The sequence below is a fragment of the Pseudorasbora parva genome, chromosome 5 (assembly GCF_024679245.1).
Source record: "Pseudorasbora parva isolate DD20220531a chromosome 5, ASM2467924v1, whole genome shotgun sequence".
NCBI classification, from domain to species: Eukaryota; Metazoa; Chordata; class Actinopteri; order Cypriniformes; family Gobionidae; genus Pseudorasbora; species Pseudorasbora parva.
In genome coordinates this window covers 23673242-23699622 of record NC_090176.1, presented here as the reverse complement: position 1 = coordinate 23699622, position 26381 = coordinate 23673242, and the positions used below count along the sequence as shown (strand labels likewise).

Genomic DNA, 26381 nt, shown 5'->3' with positions numbered 1-26381 from the left:
CCTCTCAATCATACATATGGAGCGACAAAATGTAAATGGCCGATGCATGAGTGGGATTCATGAATAAAAATCTCACTGGCAAAGTTTCACAGTTGCGTAGGGGAAGATCCCCCAAACACCAGAGACATTGTGCTCTAAATGCCAAATGCAGAGATACAGACAGACCATGAAGGATGAACAGTCACAATTTGATTATTATAAGTTTTTCACTCACGCATCATGAAATTTAACAAATGACTAATACAAAAGACAAAATCTTTCTGACCAATAGAATAATCTATTACAGCATTACACTGACAAGAAAAATCACAAATAACATCCATGTAATATTCCAAGTGTTTCTCCTAGAGAGCAATGAGATTAAATGGAAAGCAAATGGAGATATTATGTGTAAGAATATAGACTTCTAACTGTAGTTTAATTCAATTTCTCTTTTTCTAATCTCAAGTGTTTTAAAATAAACAATAATAAACTTGAACTGTGCTCTCTTTAATTGTGAGTTAATGGCATATAATACTCTAAATAAACAAAAAGAAAAGTCTTAAAAATGTAGTTAAGCATGAGCAGACACACATGCTTATTTAGAAAAAATCTTTTATACCAATTTCAACAAAAGTTTAAATTTATTGAAAATGTCATGTGGTAATAAATCCATGAACATGAAGTAATTGTTTTTTCTTTTAATCTTTTTTTTCTGTATTTTCAACACATGACTTTGATTTGGCAGGCAACCATTTTTCAAATATTAATAAGCAGAGAGCTTAGTTCAAATATTTTTTTTCTAATAAACAATAAAATATTAGGCCAAACTCCTTAATGTTAAGAATTTTATTAGTTTAATGAGACTTTTTTTCTTCATTATGATATCTGGACAGTTGTATTACCCTCACCTTTGTTGACTTTATGCCAATATTATATATTTATATATATATATATATTCAGAGATAAAACATGCTCATTACACCTGACATAAATGAACAGATGTGGACAAAAATGAGTCCCATTTAACCCTTTATTTGCATTGTACATACATGCATTGGGTGTTTTTATCCAAAGCAACTTACATTGCATTCAAGGCACACATTTTATTCATGCGTTCTCTGGGACTCAAACCCATGACTATATGCATGCATTAAAATTCTATACCCTTACTCATATTTGTCTGTTTTGATTCCTCCCAAGGAGTTTTAGTAGAAACTTCTGAGACAAAGTTGATATTTAAATAAAACATAACTGAACAAGCTCAGCTCAACATTAACATTTTCCTTTGGGCCAAAAAAAAAAAAAACACATGCACTTTTACAAAATGCAATGTATAATACAGGATCCTTTTCATCTATCTTTGACCTCTCAAGAAAAGGAAAAAAAAGAAGAAAAACTCCTATTCAGTTGCCATAGTAACCATAGAATTATTCTCACTGTTGGGTATAGACTTGGTTCTGCCAGAACAGTTGGAGCACTGATAATATTTGCAAACACCGCTGGGTAAGGAAAAGATCCCTTTAAGGGTATGGCACACTCTCTTCTGAATGCTGTAAGACGAGGCAGCGTGCCCTTGATGCAGCTGCAATGAAATATTTACAGCTCCTTCTATATTACACATATTTCTTGTGACAGTTGCACAGAAGGACAAGATAAATGTCATCGAGTTCAACAGACTGGCATCTTCAGAGGACAACAAATGAAAGCCCGTAGTAACAACCATGAATGGTTGAGGAGAAGAGGTTGTGTGGACAGGTGGTACTGACCAAGCCTGATACCATTTTACCAGCACTGGGGGCGAACAACTGCTCCAACACACGCACACACACATGCAGCGTTCAGTCAGAGTGAGCCAGTCAGGGCCAAAGTACAAGACGTGGCACCTGCTGGGTTCTCAGCTGCCCGTTTCCCCTGCCTGTCATGCCACCCAAGAGCATGACAAACCCCAAAGCAGTGCCACCGCGCCATGTATGAACGCTCACGCTGCGGCCGCTCAGCAGCCCCCTGCTCAGCTGAGATATCCCACAGTCCTCTTCTGCAAAGGTAGGCTTCCCTCAAGCCAAGGCTACTGTGGATGTGCATCTAATGGAGAAATGTTTGTGGATATAAAACAAGATATAAGCACATTTTAATCTGAATTAATTATTAGTTCTAAAGCATTTTATCTAAGATTTTTGTAAATGATTTGACAGAAACAGTATTCATTTATGTATGTTCTACAACAACTGACAACCTTACGATCATTTGTACAGGTAATTGTTGCATATGATATTTATCAAAAGAATAGGGAAACATCTAACCACAATTTTTGTCATTTGTTTTTTTAAGTGTGAATACAGGATAAAGAAACTGATACTAAAATAGTGACAGATCTTTTTTTATTGTGATGTGAAACAGATTATCGAAAAAGAAAATGTTGAGCAGGGACTTGATTTTATCCATTGGTTGTTGACTGAGGGAAGCAGATCTGAATGCTTTACAGTCGATTGAAAGAAAAAGGACTAAATCATTGGTGAAGTCTGTCATATCACCGGAAGACAGGGATATTTTGATTGAACATTACAAGGTTCAAATATTGAAAAGAAAATTAAACATATGCATAGATGAATTCTTCACAATACGATCAATAATGTACATTTAGAAATTAGACTTTAAACCTTAGTTCAAACAAACTTACAGCAGGAAATAATTGTATTTTGTTTTAAACCGTGTCCATTCACATTGAGCCTTTTCACGCTAATCCTATCAGACTGAAGTCTTTTTCCTCATCGCAGAGAAGCATACAGACAGACCAAGATTAATCTGAAGATTAAGTGTACAGGAACAGTCAGAGTACAGTTTGAGATTATAGCCCCACACCTTTCATGTGCTTCCTGTCGCCATATGGACAATTAAACACAATAGTCTGTTAAAGACAGGTAAACATACAAATGACAACACATTAGCCAGCTAGCAAATGAGCTAGAAAACATTAACTTTCAGCCCTTTGCCACTGGAAGGGCAGAATACACTCCACTGAACAAAATACAACATTACACCTGTTTACAGGTTTGACACAAAGTCAAAACAGACCCTCTCTTAAATACCACTCAACAGATGAGAAACATGAGCATAAGAGCAAGTGAAGAGAGCAACCAAAGCTGCTTCAGAGGAGATTACCGCATAAAAGCTTCTACGACAATCATTCTCACATTCTTTATGATAAAATCCCTTTCTTTCCTCTGCCCCCTTTATAGTGATAAAGGGATTAACAAATGAGGAATTATGCGTTACAGTATTTTAATCTCAAGGGAGGCAAGGTTACAGAGGGTTTAGAAGAAAACCAAGTACAGTAACATTTCAATAACAAACAATGAACAGCAAAATACATTTGCTTATCTCTATGAAAGGAGCAGCACATCCCAACCTGTGCATACAGTTTCTTTAATATCTTTTTAAGGTTTATAAGATTTAAAGTAACAAAGAATAATTTCCAATTGCTTTCGTAAGGCAAGATATTGTACTGACAAACCAATATGGGGATTTTTAAGTGCCTGTTGTAAACCTCTACAAATTGAGATTCAAGTTGGACAAATACTGAGTTTAAAGAGAACAAATCACTTGATATTCTATTTGAGCACGTTCTTAGAGATACATTTTGAACGAATTTGAATGAATTTCATTCACTGAGAGTTTAAACATTACTTATGTGTTTATGAAAACAAATGATGTCAGGACTGATGCCTTAAACCTAAAAGTACCTTTAGTGTAAAGTCATAACAAAACTGAAACTAATATAATTTTTTGTATCACATTCGTTGCTACCTATTCTTATAAAATAAGCACTCAAGCATGCATCACACTATGACAAGAATATTGAGATGTTTTAATGATCTTTTATGATTTTGCTCAAATACTCCAGGATGTACCACAGGCCATGTGTTTGCCATATAGTGACAATAAATTAAGCTATGATGGGGGGAAAGGTATTACTGAATCAACTTCATCTCTAAGATCATAATGCCCCTGGGCTTTGTGACTAGTTCTCTATTGAGAGTTCAACTTCATAACCCACTTTTCCAGCTTCCACTTTCCAGTTCTGTTCTTAGCCTTCCTAATCTCAATCTATTCAACTCATGAGCCAATAGAGAAAAATCATTTGAACTGGGTGGATCATTTTTAGCCATCCAGATATAGCCATCAATTCTACATTATCCTTTTACAGCACCCTGAGCTAAACGTGAGATAACTAAATATTTAAACTCTAGGGTAACAAGTTTTAAACCTTTCAAGTCAGTAAAATCATGTTCAACAGAGTAAAAATACTTGTACAGAACAAATGATTTGATTGTTGGAATTATAATGATGGAGAGCATCAGTAACAATTTCACTCAATTTAAAAACACTTAAATCACAAAATAAAATGCATTATTATTTGAATTTAACCTGATTTACTGTAATCGTTTTGTGTCTGTTCAATACACTAGAGTTTAGATTTCTTATGTTTCTTAATCCTATTTTATTGTTTGGATTTGGCTAAACAACAACCATTTTAACAGCTTAATAACAAAATGAATTATTCTAAACAACCTATATAATTAAATCAGGAAAACCATCTCAACCTTCCCTGGTGGTTGAGAAACCAGATTGTTTAATAAATTCACAAAAACAGAATATTTGATAACAAGGGCATGAATTAAAGATTTCTGGTTAATTACTGTTGTCTAACACACATACACCACCAACTAATTGCACAGCCATGAAAGAAACAATTCAATTCATGTTTTTAAACTCTGAGCAAATTAATGTGAATTTAAATATTTTTGTTATTTTGAGATTTCTGATCATTTTAAAACATTATCAATGCACTGTAAAATGTCATTAAACTGATTCAAATGGCATACAAAAACATTACTTTTGCAGCCCTGGAGGCAATTTTGAAAATTTTACAGCATTAAATGTTATCTTCATGCAGCTCTGCTCTGCCCTATATCGTCTCTTGCTCCCGCTCCCATACTGCAAACACACAGGACTCCATAATAAAACACCACAGGAAAACAGGGATAATCTTAAAAGGAGCATAGGCTACTCGGCAAAAGGACTGCTTATTGTAAGCCACAAATTTAACAATCCAAAAGTAACATACATCAATGGAAAGCACAGCTATTCAAAAGATCTCGTAAACCAATAAAACCACTGCAATAAATATTTCACAAAATACACAGAAAAAAACATATGAAATATAAATACTGGGACATTTCTGCTCTAAATAGATATCCTAAAACCAATTCATAAAAATATCATTTTAAATAATTATCTTACAAATTACTCTTTATTCTCATTCTGATAATTCAAGTTATGACTATGTTGTACAAGCTTTGAAAATAAATTGATAATTCTCACAAAAATTATCTATGTGCTATTTTATTTGATTTTTTGTGTGTCTGTGTGTGTTTTTGTATGTAAAATATATATATATGTAAAGTTTAGAATTTAGAAAGTTTAGTACTATTAAAACAGTAGGTTCAGTGTTCAGGTAAAAGGTACAATTTAAATCCTGGTCTTACTTGTTTTACAGCTTGATTTATGAAAACATTCAAAGCAATGGGCAACTGAAAATAATGGATCACTGGTATAGAATTAAACAATAGTTAACAACGTGCAGGTATATGGCAATATGGCAAAACATAATCATTTTTAGTTTGAGTAGTATGGGCATGTCTATTTTTATATTATTGTATATCTATTTTACCATATGCTACATGTGATAAAAGTTTAACATTACTGTACACACTTGCATAAAAACTGCATACACATGTACTATTTATTTACGTTCATTTAAAACAAAAGGACATAATATATCTACTTCAAATAATTCAAATTCAAAACAGTAAAAAGCACTTCTAATTATTTCTGTAAATTGTAAAGTATGTTCAGCAAATGCAATAGTACCATAATAAACAAATCCAATTAAAATACGTATGAGATATAGACTCTTTAATTTAGTAGGCTATTATAAATTTTGTCTATTCTAAGAGTTGACAGTTTTGGAAACAAATAAGTTTTCAGTCTCTTTTTTTTTGTAAAGTCTTCCAGAAAGAAAAGCATCCCAATTTAAACCCATTGCCAAACAATTAAACTAGTATAATTAAGCCAACAATTCTATAAACAAGCCAGTCAGGGTATGAAAAATCAGATTAATAATAATATTTATGTAAAAAAAAAAAAATCGACTCATAGTGCGAAATGGCACTTTCTTCAGTCCTAATCCTGTAAAAAAAAATACAAGTGACATGTATAATATATTCACTTTTAACAAGCAGGCTATCTGTATATTTAACCAAAGTATGGTTATAACAGTATAGTAGCCTATAAATAAACAAACTGTTTATAAACACACATAATACACCAAGGATTCAGTGAAATATCTATATCAGCTATCATTACATTGTGTCATATTTAACACAATTAATCATAACAGAAACAACGTCTGAGCATCTCCACTGAATAATGTATAATGTACGTGCCTATACGAATTAGCAGTACTCAGTACGTAGGCCTACGAACTAAAATGCACTGTAAAATGAGCACTGACGTAAATAACAGAAATACCTATAACCACTGTGCCGTACCACACCTAAAACATAAAACGCATACGCGCCTTGTGTGAGTATTATACCCCGACATAAAGCGTCCAGATATATCGCTCATGTGTAACTTGAGCCGCTCCAGTTCGCTTCAGATTACGCCTCTGATTCTAGAAGCACTCTAGAACTGCTTGAAAGGTTCTAGAACGAGCTTCACACACACACACACGTTCTGCTCGTGCATGCTGCTTTCAGTCATGTTAGGTTGAGTCTAGCAGCAGCATGGCCGACTCTTCCAAATCAAAGGCTGGCCATCTTGACTGCGCACTTTATGCAACACACTCCCGAGTTCATGCGACCCTGTGAGGCGCCAGAGGCCAGTATGATGTGGTTTACGAAATAACGCACTCACACCTATACAGCAATGCTTATTTTTCGATTTAAGCGTTGTGTGTGACGACTTGTCTGGCAAGAAGACGCCGTAACTAAGTAAACGATGTAAACTAAGTATGTACATGTAATTTTACACTCCCTTAAATCTCTAGGTTGTGGCTGTTCTAGCCATTTATATGCCGCCCTCCCGTGGAACACACACGCAGGGCCTATAGAGGAAATCACGTGGGCCACGGAAGGGCCTAAACACGCGCCATGAGGTCATGCACAATGATCTTGCTCTTGTACAATTCAAGCATAAGGGGGAAAAGGGCGTTTTTTCTGATTTCAGTTATGTATCGGTTAAAACTTAATTCTCATGTTTGCATTCACAACCTGGATCCATTGCACACAAAACACGGCGTGTTTAAGCTAGTGAGGGGAAATCTGTGAAAGATAATGCAAGGAAACACCCAATTCAACAATCTTTTTATGCCTGCATGCCATACATTCAGAGAGCACTTTACAGTTTTATAACTTGAGGCAGTGTATTTTGAGTCCAGTGTGCTCCTAGTGCTTAAAATGAAATGCCAAAAAAATTCACAAGCTCATTAACCCTGGCAGGAAATTATATTATTTAAGATATAAATATGAACAGGCAAGAAGAGGAAAAACAGTAAATAAAGGTTAAATTTGAGGAGAAAATGTACAAAAAGCATGTAAAAAAATACATATATTTCAATTTCGCCCTACACATTCAGACAAAACACTACACCAACGACTTCCAAATAGCCTACACAGACTTCGTGTTTCTTTGCATTGCAAAATAATATAAATAAAGTCAAATTATTACCTTAGTTTCTTAGGAACAGAGTAGTCGACCTCGATCACTTTCCCATGTAATTCAACTTTCCCTGCGAGCAGGAGAACAAATGGTCACAATTACAGTCCTCCAGTGCATTATCGACAAGCAAAGTCTATACATTTCAGTTTTTGATATATTTGTAAAACACACAGCCATGCGTGAAACGTAAATGCGTTATATAGCTACAATCGCACGTGCAAGTTCGTGCTTATAAATGCACGTCGGCGACGTGGTGAGTTTTATCAGGTCTACATGTAAGGTGTAACGTTTTAACCACATTTCCTATCATGCCTCATGATATTATGCGAAATGCTTGATTAGTCGATACGATATGAAGAATGGGCAGCCATGCTTTCCACTCCCACTAACCACATACGAGCAATGAGGAGAGTTTGAAGAATGGGAGGTCAAAGGATAAGAGTCTTGTGCCTAAATTGGTTCTGTTTCTTCGAGTAGGTTTGGATATGTACTTTTCTGTTGCATTCACGAAGACTCGCGAGTGTGCAAGGAGAATATAGAGGTGCTGTGCATCTGTTAGTGGCCTGGCGCAGCACAAAAATTGGCATCTCACCTCCGTCCCCCCAGCTACCTGTTTATTAGCACTTTCCTCCAGACCCCCATCACCCACCTTCAAGACACCTCGTAAAAACATACCTGGACACCATAGGAACATGCATGTGACGCCTTCTCCTCGCTCAGTTCGCTCGCTTCTTTTCAATAAAATCAAGACAAAAAATAACTGAAAAATAATTATGCCTACCACCCGAGCATCAGACCCATCCGATACATTCCTATGGGCCGATGGCTGAGAAATAGCCCGCGTTCAGCACCCCGGCTTGGCGAAACGAGCGTGCATTTGAAGAATTCTATCACAAATCCAACTTGTATCGCGAATTCGTATTGGAAGCGACCGCGAGTGTGATTGAGCTCGCGGGCGTTCATTCGCGCACTGGTCCGCTCGCGCGAAGAACTGGAGCAGCGCGCGGCTGATGCGCGAGCGTTACTTTTTCTTTTCTCTTCCAAGAAAGTATTTTACGGTGTCATTTTCAGATTTACACAACCGTGACTTTCTGCGATGTGAAAAGCGCACTTACCGGACAGAGTCTCGATGGCTTTAATCGCCCAGTTCTGGTCGGGGAAATCCACGAAGGCATAGCCGGATTTGAGCAGGACCTGGTCGGTCACGGGAAGCTTCCTCTCGCCGAAGAGCTGCTTCAGGTCCTCCACGGTCACCGAAGGACTCAGATTCCCCACATAGAGTTTGTTCATGGTCTATACGAAAATATATACGTTCAAATATATCGGCGTGCGCGCGCGTGCAAAGGATTGCTCGAAGTAGGGTAAACAAGGAGAAAATAAAATAGAAAAAAAATAAAATAAATGTGCTGAAAATCAGCAGTCACCCCCCAGATGCAGCCGGACCCCCCTGCTACATATACACAACTATGTTCCTGCTCAAACTCTTTTACTGGGATTGAAAAAAAGTGTCGTTACGACGTTACTCTGTTGCCAACAAGCGCCGCCTCTAAATAAAACCGCTCTTAAATATCACAAAATTACTTTTGAGGTGTTTATGGACTTAGATAGGTGTCTAGTGTTCAATTTGCCAGCATAAATCATTCGATAAGGCAAAATGATGAGACTCAATGAGCAACACAGGAAGGTTTCGATTCATTTAAATCCACTTACAGAAAGAGGATGTCACTTCAAGTCAACATATACATATATATACATATTTATTGCAGTGACAAGTCATAGAGTCCTTTAATCCTGTGTTAATAAACGGATGTCTATGTGTTTGAATCAGTCTCAGGGGGCTGCTTTCATGTACAGGCGTGATTGACAGCTTGATTGACATCTTTAGAGTGTTGTGGATGGATGGGCGTTTTCCTCGTCCCTTGAGAGAATAACTCGTTGTTTGTTTTATATTCCTTTACACGTTTCGAGTTTGATTCTAAACTTCATCTACGATTAACAATTAGGGCTGTAAAACCGTAAGCACAGACTACAAAGAATAGCAGCTGGAAAATGGGACTTTCTCTGGGAACGCCCACGTCAATGGAAAAGAAACAGGAATGTGAAAAAACCGTATGGAATTATGATTTAAGAGGCGCATTCACGTGAATATAATGCATTGATTCCACTTGTGTAGACTTTAGTAAACACCTATCAAAAATGATTCTATTTGGGCAAAAACTATTCATCTGTACACACATACACAGACACACCCACCCAAGGATAACCACTTAATACCCAATACCTAGATTTCATTCATTGGAAGTGTTGAAAGTCAATCTGGCAGTGATTTTTTTTTATGTTTGGCTGATCAGTGTCTCATACAGTACTTATCAGATCTCCAAATCAGACGCTGCAATATTTTACATGTGTAAATGCAGCCTTGCAATGTAAAAAGAATATCTTTTAAACCTGCTCTAACTTTGCTAATACTCTTGTCAGCTTGATGTGCTTAAAACACCTTATATATGTTAGTGACACTGAGTCCAGATATTCCAAAAGCCAGATTAAAATTCCTCCATCAACCGGGTACAGTAAAGAAAGGGAATCCCTGATTGGTTAGCTAATGCAGACACCCTTCAAACTATAATTTTTACACATGCTGGAGAAGTATTTCAGTTGATACTATTATTAACAATATATTCTCTGAGGTAACAAGAATTCAATTGGAACAGAGCTCTTCCAGGCACTGGTGTTCCAGAGTTCCTATTCAATAAACCTCTTCATTTCTCTGCCGTTTAAAGGCAAACGCCTCAAGAGAATATTTGTATGCATTACATAAATATGTTGTAACTCTGCAATGAAGTCACCTCCCTTTTCTGATTCTGAACTCCAATACAACTGCTTGTAGCTTTTCAAGAATTTAGATTCAATTCTTTGAAATCAACATTATTTCATGTTGCAAGTGATTCAAGCATAAGCTCACACCAGGTGGGAGGTATAAAGCCGTTTATTGCAAGACCACCGCTAAGCTTAAAATCCATAAAAACAAGGTGTGAGCCGGACACTATCATATAAAATAAACACAAATCCTGCATCAGGTCGGAAATAAAACAAAAACTAAACAAAAAACACAACATTGCAAAAATATTCATCCAACTACTGAAACATCCAGACATGAAACCTTTAGACAAGAAATCAAAAGGATTGAGTTTAAAGTACATCCAAACTCATGCCACCAGAAATAAACATCTACATCAACAATGTCAATGTCATCATCGTCTTCAGGAAGGGTGAGAGGAGTCGAACTTCACTTCAGTAATGGCCTGTAAAAACAAATATAAAAGTTTTTGTTTGCTTTTCATGTCTCAAATCACTAGAGCACTTAAGGTAGGGACACACCAAACCGATGCCAAAGAACTAATGCTGATAAAAGCCAACTGTTTAAGGCTACTGTCAATTAGCATGAGCATTCTCCACCTGTGTGTAAAGTAGAAAACTTTCTATTCAAGCAGATATATTCATTATTCGTCATTCAAAAAGGGAAAGCGAAACCAAGACTCCAGGTATACAAACCATGAACAAAACAGTGCTTGATTGCCATTTTGAATATCAATCAAATTTAGAATTTTGCTCTAATTCTGCTAAGCTGAACAGCCAATCAGAGTTCTCACTGATGGCTGAAAGCTAATTCTATATGCTGAATCAGGAAAAAGAGGGGGGAAAAAAGCCAATGGTGCAGAACACACTGAAAAAACTACGTCAGCCGACGCTCAAAAACCGCCTGATGGCCAACTGTCAGTTTGGTGTGTCCCTGGTTTTACATTGCTTTGAGGTTAAACACTCTCAAACCATAAAGCCAGGTAGACAATACAAAGGACTTTCATTCAAATTTATTGTGGTTGGCTTTGTGGAGTACTTACGAGGGGAGTAGGAGCGAGAACGTGACCGTGACCTGTATGGTCCTCCTCGACTGTAGTAGGGAGAAGGGGATCTTCTCCTGTGAACAGAGTTGGGATTTAATGAAAATGCCAGCATTTACAGCACACAACAAAGAGGTGACATTTAAACCATAGCATACTGAACCATATATATATATATAGAAGATATTCACCATGAAGAATGGTTGTTACAAACACATCACATAAATTGCTGAAAAGTAGGGGATCACCTGTATGACCTGTTGTTGTTGTTGTTGTTGTAGTAGTCACGGTCATCATAACGATCATATCCACGCTCATAGCCTCGATCATAGTAATCACGCCGTCGACTTACACTTGGGCCTCCGCCACTGTACATGACGGGGGAAAAAATGTGTTGCATTAGTTTTGCACCCCTGATCTGAAACATTCAAAATAATAATTTGACAATTAAAAAGCCAGAATAACAGAACTGAAATCACTCACTATGTTGGTCTGCCCATATATATTCCAGGAGTAGGTGTGTGAGGCCTCTTTGTAATTGAGTAGTCGACTCTAATTCTGCGTCCATCTAGTTCCATACCATTTGCACGCTCCTTGGCCTAGAACCAAAACAGTCCAGAATAACCCATACTGACAAAAAAATAATCCATTTTCTTAAGGTTGTTAATCCCGGGTGCCTTTATTGCTGGTCAAAAAATAGGTGAGGGGAACAGTACTGTACTTCAGTAAAATAAAATGCATAATGCACTTTTCGCTGCTGACAAACCACAGTATTGTCAAATATGCAACATACATATTTTAAGATTTTATTCAACATGCATATTTTAAGATTTTATTCAACATACATATTTTAGATGCTTAAGTGTGGTCTTAAAACCCACCTTTTTAGCCGCTTTTGATTGATTTTTTACTTCTTAATTTTTTATTTTTTTATTTTATTTACTTATTTATTGTTGTTGACTGTTAATTCTGTAGCACTGAGATTTTGTTTAATATAAAGTGCATTACAAATAAAATGTATTATTATACAATAATCAATACACAGAAAATTACAAATGATTTAATTCTCAGAAAAACTTTGTGCTGTTTTTTTGAGGAAAATTTGGAAAACCTTACATAAAATGGCAAATTTGCAATTTCAATAGACAGAATTTCTTGTATAAACAAAACAGCCTTTCACTTTAAGTAAATCAACAAAAAAAAAAAAAAAAAAAAAAAAAAAAAGATTCAACTGGAGAATTCACCTCTTTTGAATCTTCTCTGTTCTCAAAGTAGACGAAAGCAAAACCCCTGGAGCGGCGAGACTGCTGGTCATACACAATGGAGACGTCGCTCAGAGGGCCATACTTGGAGAAGACCTCCCTAAGGTCTCTCTCTGTGGTGTACAGGCTCAGCCCAAACACTCCCAGGCAGCAGTTTGGGTCTGGATTTGCCTAAAGGTAAAGAAAACATTACAGATTACAAGACAGCAGTACAAAAACACCATGCAAAAAAATGAATAAATAGCATGCATGGAACTGACTTTTTGTCTCACCCTGTCACCAACATGCCTTCTCCGGTTGGACATAGGAGAGTGACTATGACTGCGGCGGCGATGGTATTCGCTGCTGTACGAACGGCTGCGGGACCGTCTCCGGCGAGAATGAGAGCGTGAGCGGGAACGACTGTAATGTCTGCGAGAGCTCCGATGAGAACGAGACCTGCGCAAGGATAGAGTTGAGTGAAAAAGAGCAACAGACATGGAGTCTATCAAGTTACCCACTGATAAGTCCTGTCTTAAACTCCTTAGACAGACCAGAACCACCAGCTTCAAATTTCATTATATATCAAGTTGCTACCAACACATGTCAAATGATCAACTGTAGAGTGCTTAAAATTGTAGTCCTGGGTGGGGGACTTTATTTTTATTTTTTTTATCTGGCCCAAACATTGTTTCTACTTTTAGCTGGAAACCAGTAGGTGTGACTTCCACTTGGTCATCTCAATGTACTGTAAATATAAGCCACGTGGCCATTTCAACATTTTTAAATGATATACAATTTTGGAACAAAAGCAAAAAAAAATCAAAAGCAGCACTACTATCGGGTTACTATTCTGCCACAATTTTGCGTGTGCAAGATCATATTTTGAGCGCGCAAAAGGGTATTTTGAACGCACATGAACTAAGTTTTACAGTGAAATGTTTGTCTCGCAAATAAGAAAGTATTTAGAGCGAACGAAAATCAATTTTTCATTTAAAATAAGCTTATTTTGATGTCCGCCAACATATATATTTTCACACAACGTCTCGTTTGCTTGCGCTCCGATACCCGCTCAGACTGCTCGCTTGCTCAACACAACGTTACAATATGACATAATTCCAGCCAATCAGAGATGAGAGGCTGAATTCTGATAGGCTGGCTTAACAATCTCTCACAAGACTCCCTGCATTACTCTACAGCGGACAAGGAAATATACATGGTGGAAATATACAGGGAAAATCAAATTTAACACAGTTATAAAGTCTTTGACATTTATTTCCAAGTTCAAATGTCTACCATTTGACAAACACATGAGTATCTTATTTTTACTAAATTAATATCAAATCGTATAAAGTAGATGATTTGGTAGAACTGATCTTCAAGTTATGTTTAAGCTATTTAGGAAATAAAAATGGACAGACTTTTCCCCTAATTAATTAATGAAGTGTGAACAAAAACTAAAACAAAAACCTTTTTTTTTTTAAAATAAAAGCCATCAAATGAACATAGAAATGCAATGTAAAAACAGTAAAATAATAAATATACTTCATAGACTTGAATTTATTTTTTTAAAAACATTCACGACAGATGTTCTTTAAAAAAAAAAAAAAAAAAAGATTTTGATTGTGCTAAAAAGACTGGATTACTAATTTTCCATACTATTTAGGATGTATATTGTGCACATTGGAATGCAGGCTTGAATAAATAACTAAATACAAATTGTTATGTGGTTAACAATTACAGAAGATCTTGGGTTTGACCCCAGTCACTACTTTGTGGGTTACACACCTAACAAAAACTACGACTTTATTCAGCATTGTCTTCTCTTCCGCATTTGTTTTCAAACCTCAAAAAAAAAAGAAAAAGAAAAAAAAAAAAAGATTCAAATCACCGCCAAATAGGGATGAAACGGTATGGAAATTTCACATCAGGGTTATAGTGACCCAAGTTATCAAGGTTATCAATATTTATCATGGTTTTGTTCAAATGAGATACTGTTCAAAAAGAACCAATGCACAAAACATTTCAACAAGTTTCATATTTTTCATAAAATCAACAAACAACAAATAAATCAAGCAGCTCTATGCACTTTTTAAAAGCAAGATTTGATTCTGTGCATTTCCTTATTGGCCGTCGTCAAAAGCACCACAATGCATAAATAATAATTTGGTGTAAATATAATATCTAATATTATCTCTATAAATAAACTCACCTAAAGGATTATTAGGAAAACCTGTTCAATTTCTCATTAATGCAATTATGTAATCAACCAATCACATTGCAGTTGCTTCAATGCATTTAGGGACGTGGTCCTGGTCAAGACAATCTCCTGAACTCCAAACTGAATGTCAGAACTAGGGCTGCACGTTTTCAAGTTTTTCATTAACCGTTAACACTCGGTTAACCATAGTGTGCGTCAGGGTTATTTTTAGTTTATTAATTTGACGACCACCATCTCCGTAGTGAATGCGCAGAAATGCACATCATGGATTACATAATCAGAGAGTAGCCTATTTCTTTTCGTTTTAAATTGTTAAAAGACATTTCAAGTTTCTTAAGATCTATTTCATGTCTGTGAGGCGTATGCTGAGTTTCGTTAAATTAGGATGAGATGCGCTCCAGTTCACGAGCAATGCAAGTGGCCGCGAGGTGAGGGCGCCTGCATGATTAGGGCATTAGTAAAATATGCAGCCGAGAATGATTCACACAGAGAGCGTTTGACTCGCGCGGCTGCTGAGCCTCTCCCGGCAGAGAGTTCAAGCATCTGTGGACTCGTCCCTTCAGCTCTGGCCATCTTGCTTTCAGTCCGCGATTAGCTTTTTTGTTTTCTTCATTAACGTTACAGTTAAAGTAACGTCTGCTTTTCTCTAGTCATTCACAAGTTTCTCACTTCAAACTTTCTTTCTTCTGCTCCGTTATGCACAGCGCGCGCGGCTCGCGCTCTGCTTCTGCCCTAATGCGACTTTTAGTCCAGTGCGACGTATGTTATTTTCCTCTTCATGACGCATAACTTATTTTGACTGATGCGACTCATACTCCGGAGCAACTTATAGCCTGAAAAATGCGGTAAGCACTGCATTGCAATACTTGCATTTTGCCCAGTCACTCTCATTTTTAAAGTGCTCCCACGCTTTCTTTGCCCGCTTAGAAAGCTGGTCATGACTTCTTCTTGTGGATACTACCCTAACCCTATGGATACTACAAATGTCTGGGAGCGCTCTGACGGTCTATAGGGGTGCAAACATATATTACAACTAAATTCAAAGCACGTCATTGACGCCACTTAACCGAGCAAAATGTTTCACTCGGTTACGCAATTTTTAACGGTTAATCGGTCAATCGGTTAACCATGGACACCCCTAGTCAGAACGGGAAAGAAAGGTGATTTAAGCAATTTTGAGCGTGGCATGGTTGTTGGTGCCAGAGGTTAGAGGAGAATGGGCCGACTGATTCAAGCTGATTGAAGAGCAACTTTGACTGAAATAACCACTCGTTACAACCGAGGTATGCAGCAAAGCATTTGTGAAGCTACAACACACACAACTTTGAGGCGGATGGGCTACAACAGCAGAAGACCACACCGGGTACCACTCATCTCCACTACAAATAGGAAAAAGAGGCTACGATTTGCACGAGCTCACCAAAAATTGGACAGTTGAAGACTGGAGAAATGTTGTCTGGTCTGATTTGTCTCGATTTCTGTTGAGACATTCAGATGGTAAAGTCAGAATTTGGTGTAAACAGAAAGAGAGCATGGATCCATCATGCCTTGTTGATACCACTGTGCAGGCTGGTGGTGGTGGTGTAATGGTGTGGGGGATGTTTTCTTGGCACACTTTAGGCCCCTTAGTGTCAATTGGGCATCGTTTAAATGCCATGGCCCACCTGAGCATTGTTTCTGACCATGTCCATCCCTTTATGACCACCATGTACCCATCCTCTGATGGCTACTTCCAGCAGGATAATGCACCATGTCACAAAACTCAATTTCAAATTGGTTTCTTGAACATGACAATGAGTTCACTGTAAATAAAATCTTGTTAAATAATATATCTCGCTTGGCATTGAACTTTGAGCTTTATAATTCTACAGGAATTATTTATGCTCTAACAGCAACATTTCACACTAACTAAAGTTTGAAAGATGGAATCGCGAAGAACGGGACCTTTAAATATCAAAAATCCAAAAGGTGTGCATTATACCTGACACCTAGATGAACACGTTACAGTCAGTTTTATACAAACGCACATACCAATGTTGTATGTAACTTTAGAGACGATCCCTAAATTTACAAATCTCGAACGTCAGGCCAACTTTATGCCAATCATATTAGATGCACTATGGTTCTGCAGTGTTTGTTTTAAACTATTTTCGCTGCTGAAATAGGCTAGAATAAAAACATTCAACCACTGTATGCTGAATGAATCTCCTGCGAACATCGCACGTTCATCTCTGCTTTGAGTGCAGCTTTAAGTGAATGAGAGGGAACAAAAACTCTGAACAAAACTCTGGCTACTCTGAACGCATCTGATTATTAGACATTGCATTCATAAACTCAATAGAAGCACGTGTGATAGGTTATAACGTGCAACGCGATTATAACAGATGGCTTTTGAGAAGCCTATAAGTAGGTGACTATAGCAACAGTGCAAGAGTGGACTGTGTTACACACCACAGTAAATACAAACCGCGGGTGTTATGTCAAACCATGATTATTATTCCTTAAATGTCACCCTCGTCATGTCTGAACGTGTTCGTTCATCTTTGGCTTAAGCTTCACATTATTTCCCAGACGTAGGTTTGGTATTGAGGTCAAAGTTCACTTGCCTTGCGTTCGCAAATCTTCGCAGATGAGAAGTGTTTCCCTCTATTACTTCTGGCATGTTCTGCTGCAGAAAGGGTGACCAGAGCATCTTCGATTCATTTTCCCTCAGGACTTTTGTAAAAGCCAAAATATGGCCATACCTCAGATTTTGTACTTTTAGAAGGCTGGAAAATCTCCCGGTGCTGTCACCGCCTTCTATAATTTCTTCTCATTCAGAAAACAGTGTTGCATCACATGCTGCACCACACTGGATAGGATTTACCGCGAGTTTTCAAAATCGTGGTAATCTCTTATGGTTTTAATGATAATTACATTTTAAACTATATTACCAACCGTCAGTACATTTTATCGTGGTTTATCGTGAAACCGGTAATCGTTTCATCCCTACTGCCAAACTGCTGAAATCACGTGACACTGGAAATCTGAATCATGAATCAATACGCTGATTCATGACCATTTGAATCTTTATTTGAGGTTCGAAAACAAATGCAGAAGAGAAGACAATGCTGAATAAAGTCGTAGTATTTGCAGAAGTGTTGAAGTGTTTTCAGATTCTAAAACGAATAGCTGCATGAGGTGAAGCTGAAGAGAAAGTTAACACCAATTCTACATGATGCATCCTATATAAGAATAACCAGATATCCGATAAATAAACATTAACTTGTATCTGAACAAATTATGCAAATGTAAGTGAACTTGAACATGTTACGTCCTGGCCAGAAAGAGTCAGCGTTCTTCAAACAACACACTGAAACACGGGCAACTAAATCAGAAAGAAATCACAACATTCTATACTATAGTGTAATCATTATGTTATGTATATGCAGAGCAAATCTGCCATAGCTTAAATGAAACTGTATTTTTATCTACTTTATCAAGTGATTCCAGGCATCACTACGAGCTTTCAAAATTCATCAAATCCACTATTTTGTCAGTCTGGGTGGCATGCTGTCTAGCACTAACCAATCATTCCTCAGGCATCAACTAAAATGCCACAATAACCAATCAGCACCCCTGTGAAAAATTCACAGTAATCATTGTTTTCATGATTGATCACCGCCCTCATATCCAAGTGCCCGAGTACTCGTGCAAGGGGGTTGGCTTGTCCAGAATGCCATACCATTCTGATGAAGTTTATAAAAATAAAATAAAAACTTGTCAAGTGATAGTACAACACCAGAGGGCTATCTATTTATTTATTTATTTATTTATTTATATCTAATATTAAAAAAATAAATATATATGCCATGTTTTTAGTTTTAATTTTATTTCATGTTAATGTTTTTACTGTAAATACTGCATTCCTTATCTCATAGATTAGAATAAAGTTGTCTCTCCCATACAGGTTGTTTGAGCTACTAATAGAAAACAGCATACCTCAAAAGACAAGAAATACTCACCTAGTCTTAGACCTGGAGCGAGAACGAGACTTGGAGCGAGAGTGGTGGGACCCCTCTTTTGACTGAGCAGGCGAGCGGTCCGGCGAGTGACTGGCTGACTTAGCAGATCCTCTAGGACTTGCGCTCCTAGAGGCCGAACGGGACTCCTAAACCAACCACATCCGAATCACATTAAGAGCCAGAGAACATGGTCATACTGAGAATGTTTAACTAATAATTGTGTATATAGAAATGAGTTTGAGACCAATCTAGACTAGGATAATATGCAGCGATGATGGCCTTTTCACCGCAGGCATAACTAGTGTAAAAGCAATTTACTTTAATTCTAATAATAAAATAATTTGCAGTTCTTTGACATGTAATGTATCATTTATGTATGAAAATAACTAGATATAAATTTCTCATGCTATAGGACAATAGTAACTACTGCAATACAAAATGGACAACAGAAGATTTATGCATGCACGCATGGGACAAACATACTAAGAGTTACTTAGCGCTGCGATCTTATCCCAGATAACTTCTGATCTTAACTTCATTACACATCTTTTCTTCTTTCTTCAGTTTCAATTTCATTTCTGACTTCATTCCTCTTCCCCCATTTCTCTCACTGCCCATAAATGCTATATGGGAACTTCTTTTGCTCCGCAATATTAGCATGCACTGAAAATTCAGCTTCAAATTATTCGCATTAACAACTTGACATTTGACTTCATCCAGATTTCTCTTCTTCCAACCTTAACCTTAACAAAAAAGAAAAGGGTGAAGAATGTGTAAACACTGGACATCACAACCAAGAATCCTATTGATTTATTAGTGTGGAAAAAAACATTGTAGATGAACCAACAGAAATGTAAAGTGAGCTTTAAATTCCATCATGAATAACATTTAGATTCTTTCAGATGCATCCTGAGCCTTATTCATGCATGCAAAAACAATTGCTCACAATATCAAATATGCACATATTTGCATTTCTTGTAACACTACAAGATTATTTACAATTACATTATATATTTTAAGCATACGTTTAAATTAAAGTGCACTTGATTTTAAAAGTAACTTGCATCTATTTTTTTGGCATAAAACAATCAGCATCAAGGCTCAGGATGACCTTCTCTTATGTAACGTTATTAGCAGAAAATATTACTCATAAAATTTATATCTGTTAAATTAAACATGCAATGAGAAAACAACACTTAGTAGGGACAGTCAAACATTTTGCTTACTAGTTATAAGCGAACACTGAAAAGCAGATAAAGGTAACGTTACTTCTAGCATGAAAGCACGCTGTCTGTCTGCTAGCACTGAAGTTGGCTAACGTAACTGGATATTTGGATTTCGGTACAAATCCATGATACATGTAGCTTCATAATTTTATATAGTTTTTTAGAAATGTTAAATAGTAAATGCTTTGAGTCATTGCATTTGAACATAATTTTAAATAAATAAAAAAATGAATGAAGCCTGTCTGGCTGGCTAACATACAACATGGAGGCCATTTCTAGAAGAATCATGGCGCGAGCAAAAAGAGAAAACAGTAAAAACAATACATACCCGCTTCACGAATTCCTTCTCGGCGTCACTCATTGTTGTTTAATATATATTACGCTGCAATTATAACACTATGTGAGAAATTGCAGACAACACACTGCAAACAGAGCGCCCAAACACACAGAAAAATCGGACCTCTGTTAATGAACGCCTTTCTCGGTCGTAGGGGCTTTATTTAGAAACTAGCGTTTCCACTCTCAATGGCGCTGCTACGCAACGTCCGCAAGAGGGCATCAAAAATACTACTCACAGAAAAATGCTTTTTGAAAGCATGTGCATAATTTATAATAAACGTACACAAAGGTACTTTTATTCGTTAATTTTGGTTACATATAGGAATTTTGTGCAAAGGTTAACCAAAATGCAGAATCGATCAAAGTATCCGGAGTGGCTGTTTTTCTTATAGAAAGATTCTTTACTACTCAGTAAGCAAAGAGCTGATTGGTCTATACATATTGGCGGTTATCTTGTGCAAGACAACTATTGGACCACGCGGATAGTGATTCTTCCCACGTTCACGACACTCGAAAATATTATGAATGGGAATAGCAATGAGTTGAATGTATTGAACAGATGGATTGTATTATATTCTTCACTTTACTTTGTTTTGAGAAGCGATACCTTCAACATTTAAACACCTATTTTTCACCCATTTAGATACCAGATTTGCTTGAATATTGTTTTATAGCCCACAAAGCACAGTAGCTACATTTGCGTAGGAGAGACCAAATTACACCAATCAGAAAGGACAGAACCATGAAACTCATTTTTGAGGCATGAAAGTATTTTTTTTTCATCTACATTATTTTTTCTACATATTTTTTTTCCTCATACTGTCTTAACCATTAATGTCTATTAATTTTAATATGTCTTGTTTTGATGACCATTCTGTTGTCTTAACATTTGATATCTTTGTCAAACATTAGCAAACGTTGTTTCTAGCTAGCAGGGTAGTTGTCATGGGGTGGTACCATAGACCGTAAAAAAATATGGGCGGGACAGTCACACACACACACACACACACACACACACACACACACACACACACACACACACACGTGTGTGTGTGTGTGTGTGTGTGTGTGTGTGTGTGTGTGTGTGTGTGTGTGTGTGTGTGTGTGTGTGTGTGTGTGTGTGTGTGTGTGTGTGTGTGTGTGTTTGTGTGTGTATTTGGTGCATTATCAACCTGCTGATTATAACTAAACCACTGAATAAATAAATAAATAAAAAATCACGAGCAAAAAAAAAACCAAAGACATGGAAAAAATTCAGGTAAACTGGGCAGCTTTTTGCTGTTAATCTCAAAAGTGATCCAATTTAAATGAATTCACTTTTTTCCACCCAGTCCAATTTGTCATACTACAGAAGCTCCAGTAGATGGTGCCTACCTTACAAAAGATTTTTCCAAGTGCTCACTGCAGAATCTAAGATGTACAGCCCCACCAATCTAGACGTCTAATATTATTCTGCCTCCAGCTCCACCCATTAGGCCCAAATTGCATTCGCTACTCATCGATGAAACTCTGTTAATGTAATGGGTGGAGGGATATGGTTAGGGTTTGGTTGGACCTTCTAGCTCCACACATGACGCCTAGATTACATTCAGAGAGGGGAAGCTGGACGTCACGCTCCATTGGCTCTGCAATGAGCAGCTTCTCTATTTTGGGGTCATTTCTGTCATCCCCTTAACATTATAAATATTGTAGATTAAAACGTCTTCTAAAGACTTTCTACTCAGAAATATCACACAATAAATAAACACATGAAGAATATAAACTATGGCCTATACGCCAACAACACATCACTGTATAGCACAAGACAAATTATTTCGAAAACAGGTAGGCTATTCCAAATTTTTGACACAATCTTTTTTTCAATTTTAGTCTGGCCTGAGGAACATTTAACGGTTTCTGGCTGGATGATCTAAAAGACCTTCCATGACTGTGAACGGATAATAAATCGGAAATATGTATAGGAGCTAATCCATTCAAGGATTTAAAAACCAGCAACAAGACTTTAAACTCAAGTCTGTTACGAATTGGGAGCCAATGCAAAGATTTCAGAACTGGAGTGATAGCCTACGCACACCAGTAAGGAGCCCAGCTGCATTTTGTACCATTTGCAGATGGTTATAGATAATTGGTTAATAAAAGGAATTAACAATAGTCAAAAAAGCGTGGATCACCTGTACAAAATCCTTAAAAGAAAGGAATGATTTTACTTTAGCTAGGACTCAGAGATGAAGAAAAAAATGGTTTTGACTATCCTAATCTGTCATATTTGAGAGAACTTTCAAAAAACATGCCCAAATAAAACAAATATAAAAAAATCACACAGCAAACCGCTACTGATTCAAAAAATATTGTCTCAGTTTTGCCTTCATTGAGGTGAAGCTAATTTAGGGACATCCAGGCCTTTACATCCACTAGACAAGCCAAAAGAGTATCCAAACCAATGTTATTTTCCAGCAAGCAATTTTGCACTTAAAAGACCTCTAATAGCTGCCCAAACACAGCCCTGGCATCTAGGCTAAAACGAGGCAAAATTTGGGTGTTATCCAGAACATGAACATGTCAAAGAAATTAAACCAAATAACTTGTGATCACTGTTGACTTTGCTAACATTATGGAATATCATACATCTCTCAAGTTATTTTGACAAAAACGGCATGTAACCAAATTCAGGTTATTTTGGCTAGAAGTGGGTTACTAATAGCAGGTTATAGCCGAACTAACAGGTCTATAGTTAACTAAGAGGGTGAAATGACTGCTATCAACAATATATGGCAGGTATCGTCAAAGTAAGTGTGAAACCGTGTTTCTTAAAAAAAAAAACAGGCGGAGCATATACATGGAGAATGAAATCAGAGCAAGATTAGAGCCTTGAGCCTGGGACACCAAACGTAAGAGGAGTTCCATCCAAAGTAAATTCACCAATACTAACAGAGAACCTTCTACTATTCGAATAGGATTGAAAACATCCAAGGGCATTTCCCTGAATGCCCACCCAGTGCTCCAAATGTGAGATGAGGACTGAGGTCAATCGTGTCAAACACTGCACTCAAATCTAACCGCACCAACACAGAAGACTTGCCAAAGTCGAGAGTCAGTCAAATATAATTCAAAACTTTTACCAGTGCTGTTTATGTGGATAAGTATTTTTTGGTTTTTATTCAGAAAGCTCCGTAGTTAGTGAAACACTGTTTTCTGTAAGATTTTAGACATAAAAGGAAGATTTGAGACTGGCCTATAAGTTGACAGAACTCTTGGATCTCAATTTCCCTTTTTAAGAAGTGGATAGAGAATTGATTTACTTTGTGTCATCTGGTACCGTTGCCATTTCAAGGCCGCTGTTCATCATGTTTGAACAGCAGGTCCAATCACCAGTCACCTAAAGAATTTGCTTAAACAACTACAGGGGAAGAACTTAAAGAGCATTGAAGGTTAGAGACCCCAGTGAGTCAGTGTATAGAAAAATAATGTAGAACCTAGATTTTCTTAAAAAATATACTTGTAAATATGCTAATAAGGCTTTTTGGGTCGTTTTTGTGATAACATTTTACTTCCACATCTAAAATGCCCAAACCGGAAGTGACATAACGAGAGAGAGTGTGGTGAATTTCAAAGATAGGAAAACAATGGATCGCAATGACAGTTCGTAACGCTGAGGAAATTATAAATGTTTATTAATACTCATATGGCAGACCACAGCCATACAATTATGACACACAATAAGGGACAGGCCAGGATTAGACAGGACAACGATTAGAGAAGATGCCAAAATGCCACCATGCAGCTTTTCTAACTTTTTTTTTTTAGGAAACCTGTGGACTCGATGTCCTGACAGGCTGGACGCAATACTTTTACATGACAATGATAATTTGAAATTGAAAAACTACCAAAAATACACTGATTCCTACTGAATACCAACCTATTCTGCACTGAGCCAACGCAGAGATTGGCAGACGACTCCCTCTCGTGACGTAATATGACGCAATGTTGAAAAAACAGCGGATTTTACAAACAGCCAATGAAACAGCCCATTTATCTACTAAATTTGTGCTCTTATGTCTTTTAAAACATTTTAAATCCTGCATTACCTTTTCATATGGCATTTTCATATAAAGTTATATATTCATCTAAAAAAAAAAAAACCTGCAATATGCTCTTTAAGACCAATTTTTGAAGGTCTTGCTCTTGTCTTGGTCTCGACTGCATTTGTACACGGTCTTGTCTCGGACTAAGAGGACTCAGGATTTTATCTCAAGATCAGACAAGACCTGAGGATATCAGGTCTTGACCTGTGAGGATATCACTAAATTGCTGGTGCCTTATCTCATTTATTTGTTAACATCATTATTGTGATTTGATGTAAAACTTACATCAATATGCTTTAAAATGCAATCAATAACTAATAACGATCAGGCATAATATTATGATCACTGACAGGTAAAGTGAATAACACTGATTATCTCTTCATTATGGCACCTGTTAGTGAGTAGGATATTTTAGGCACCAAGTGAACATTTTGTCCTTAAAGCTATTGTGTTAGAAGCAGAAAAAGGGCAAGCATAAGGATTTTGAGCGAGTTTGACAAGGGCCAAATTGTAATCGCAAGACATCTCCAAAACTGTAGCTCTTGTGGGGTGCTCCCGGTCTGCAGTATTCAGTATCTATCAAAAGTGGTCCAAGGCAGAAACAGTGGTAAACTGGCAACAGGGTCACGGGCAGCCAAGGCTCATTGATGCATGTAGGGCGCAAAGGCTGCCGTGTGTGGTCCAAACAAACAGATGAGCTACAGTAGCTCAAATTGCTCAACAAGTTAAGGCTGGTTTTGATAGAAAGGTTTCAGAATACACAGTGCATCGCAGTTTGTTGCATATGAGGGTTGCATAGCCACAGACCAGTCAGGGTGCCCATGCTGAATCACATTTTCTTTTACATCACGTGGCAGGCCGGGTGTGTGTGTCTCTTATGTGGGGAACACATGGCACCAGGATGCACTATGGGAAGAAGCATGCTTTGGGCAATCCTTGGGTCCTGCCATGTGGATGTTACTTTGACACGAGCATTGTTGCAAACCATTTACACCCTTTCATGGAAATGGTATTCCCTGATGGCTGTGGCCTCTTTCAGCAGGATAATGATTCCGGAATGGTTTGATGAGCAGAACAATAAGTTTGAGATGTTGACTTAGCCTCCAAATTCCCTAGATCTCAATCCAATTGGGCATCTGTGTGATGTGCTGAACAAACAATTTGATCCATGGAGGCCCCATGTCGAAATTTACAGGAATTTAATGATCTGCTGCTAGCATCTTGGTCCCAGATACCACAGAACACCAGGGACAAAATATTAGGACATAATTAGGTCATAATGTTATGCCTGACCGGTGTATTTCTAACATGATTTATTTTGTTACTGGGGTGCCGGTTTTGAAATCAATGCAGGATTGTCTCAATAAAAGTCAAAGCCAAAAATTTATATTAATGCCAAAGATTATAAATGCACAAAAATGCACAAAATTCAAGATATAATTGCACATAATTGATTACTGTACTTGTATGAGATATAAAAATCTAAAAAGATTTGGCATCGGTTTAGGTGGTCTTGACTACAACACATCATGGGCGATCCAGGTTTAAGCTGGCCTACAATATATTGCAAAGTTACAGGTTCAAATTGACTCAGGGTTGCTAGTG

The 26381-nt window shown here is 37.2% G+C and overlaps 2 protein-coding genes across 7 annotated transcripts in view; both read right to left on the bottom strand.

Moving 5' to 3' along the window:
* The window catches only part of igf2bp2a (insulin-like growth factor 2 mRNA binding protein 2a), a 71785-nt gene extending 62493 nt beyond the window's left edge, over positions 1-9292 (bottom strand). The window contains exons 1-2 of one of the 3 annotated variants that reach the window (XM_067443565.1): positions 8880-9292; positions 7774-7834 (exon numbers count right to left, since the gene is read on the bottom strand). In XM_067443565.1, the coding sequence (XP_067299666.1) occupies positions 7774-7834; positions 8880-9054 (236 nt within the window). In that variant the 5' untranslated portion in view covers positions 9055-9292. Of the gene's footprint in view, positions 1-7773; positions 7835-8439; positions 8771-8879 lie in introns of those variants that run through there. The other 2 variants (XM_067443564.1, XM_067443566.1) reach the window with 2 other exon arrangements.
* Positions 9293-10732: 1440 nt separating this feature from the next.
* tra2b (transformer 2 beta homolog) lies at positions 10733-20879 on the bottom strand. Of its 4 annotated transcripts, none has more exons than XM_067443559.1 (8): positions 20684-20879; positions 19130-19275; positions 13186-13363; positions 12908-13096; positions 12147-12262; positions 11912-12031; positions 11664-11740; positions 10733-11066 (listed from the first exon to the last, which is right to left on the bottom strand). In XM_067443559.1, the coding sequence occupies exons 1-8, from the start codon at positions 20714-20716 to the stop codon at positions 11056-11058; spliced, it is 870 nt and encodes a 289-aa protein (XP_067299660.1). In that variant the 5' UTR covers positions 20717-20879; the 3' UTR covers positions 10733-11055. The 4 variants fall into 4 exon arrangements, with proteins under 4 accessions (XP_067299660.1, XP_067299662.1, XP_067299663.1 ...); XM_067443561.1 differs by having other exon boundaries at positions 11921-12031; XM_067443562.1 differs by having other exon boundaries at positions 13198-13363; positions 20684-20878.
* Between the last annotated feature and the right edge of the window lie 5502 nt (positions 20880-26381).

Excerpts from the sequence above, each read along its gene's own strand:
- tra2b (XM_067443559.1), bottom strand. The coding sequence starts at position 20,716 with ATGAGTGACGCCGAGAAGGAATTCGTGAAGCGG. Across the intron at positions 13,364-19,129 it reads CGCTCCAGGTCTAAGACTAG|GTCTCGTTCTCATCGGAGCT; the intron begins GTGAGTATTTCT and ends ATCCTTGCGCAG. Across the intron at positions 12,032-12,146 it reads TATATGGGCAGACCAACATA|TGGCGGAGGCCCAAGTGTAA; the intron begins GTGAGTGATTTC and ends CGTCATGTACAG.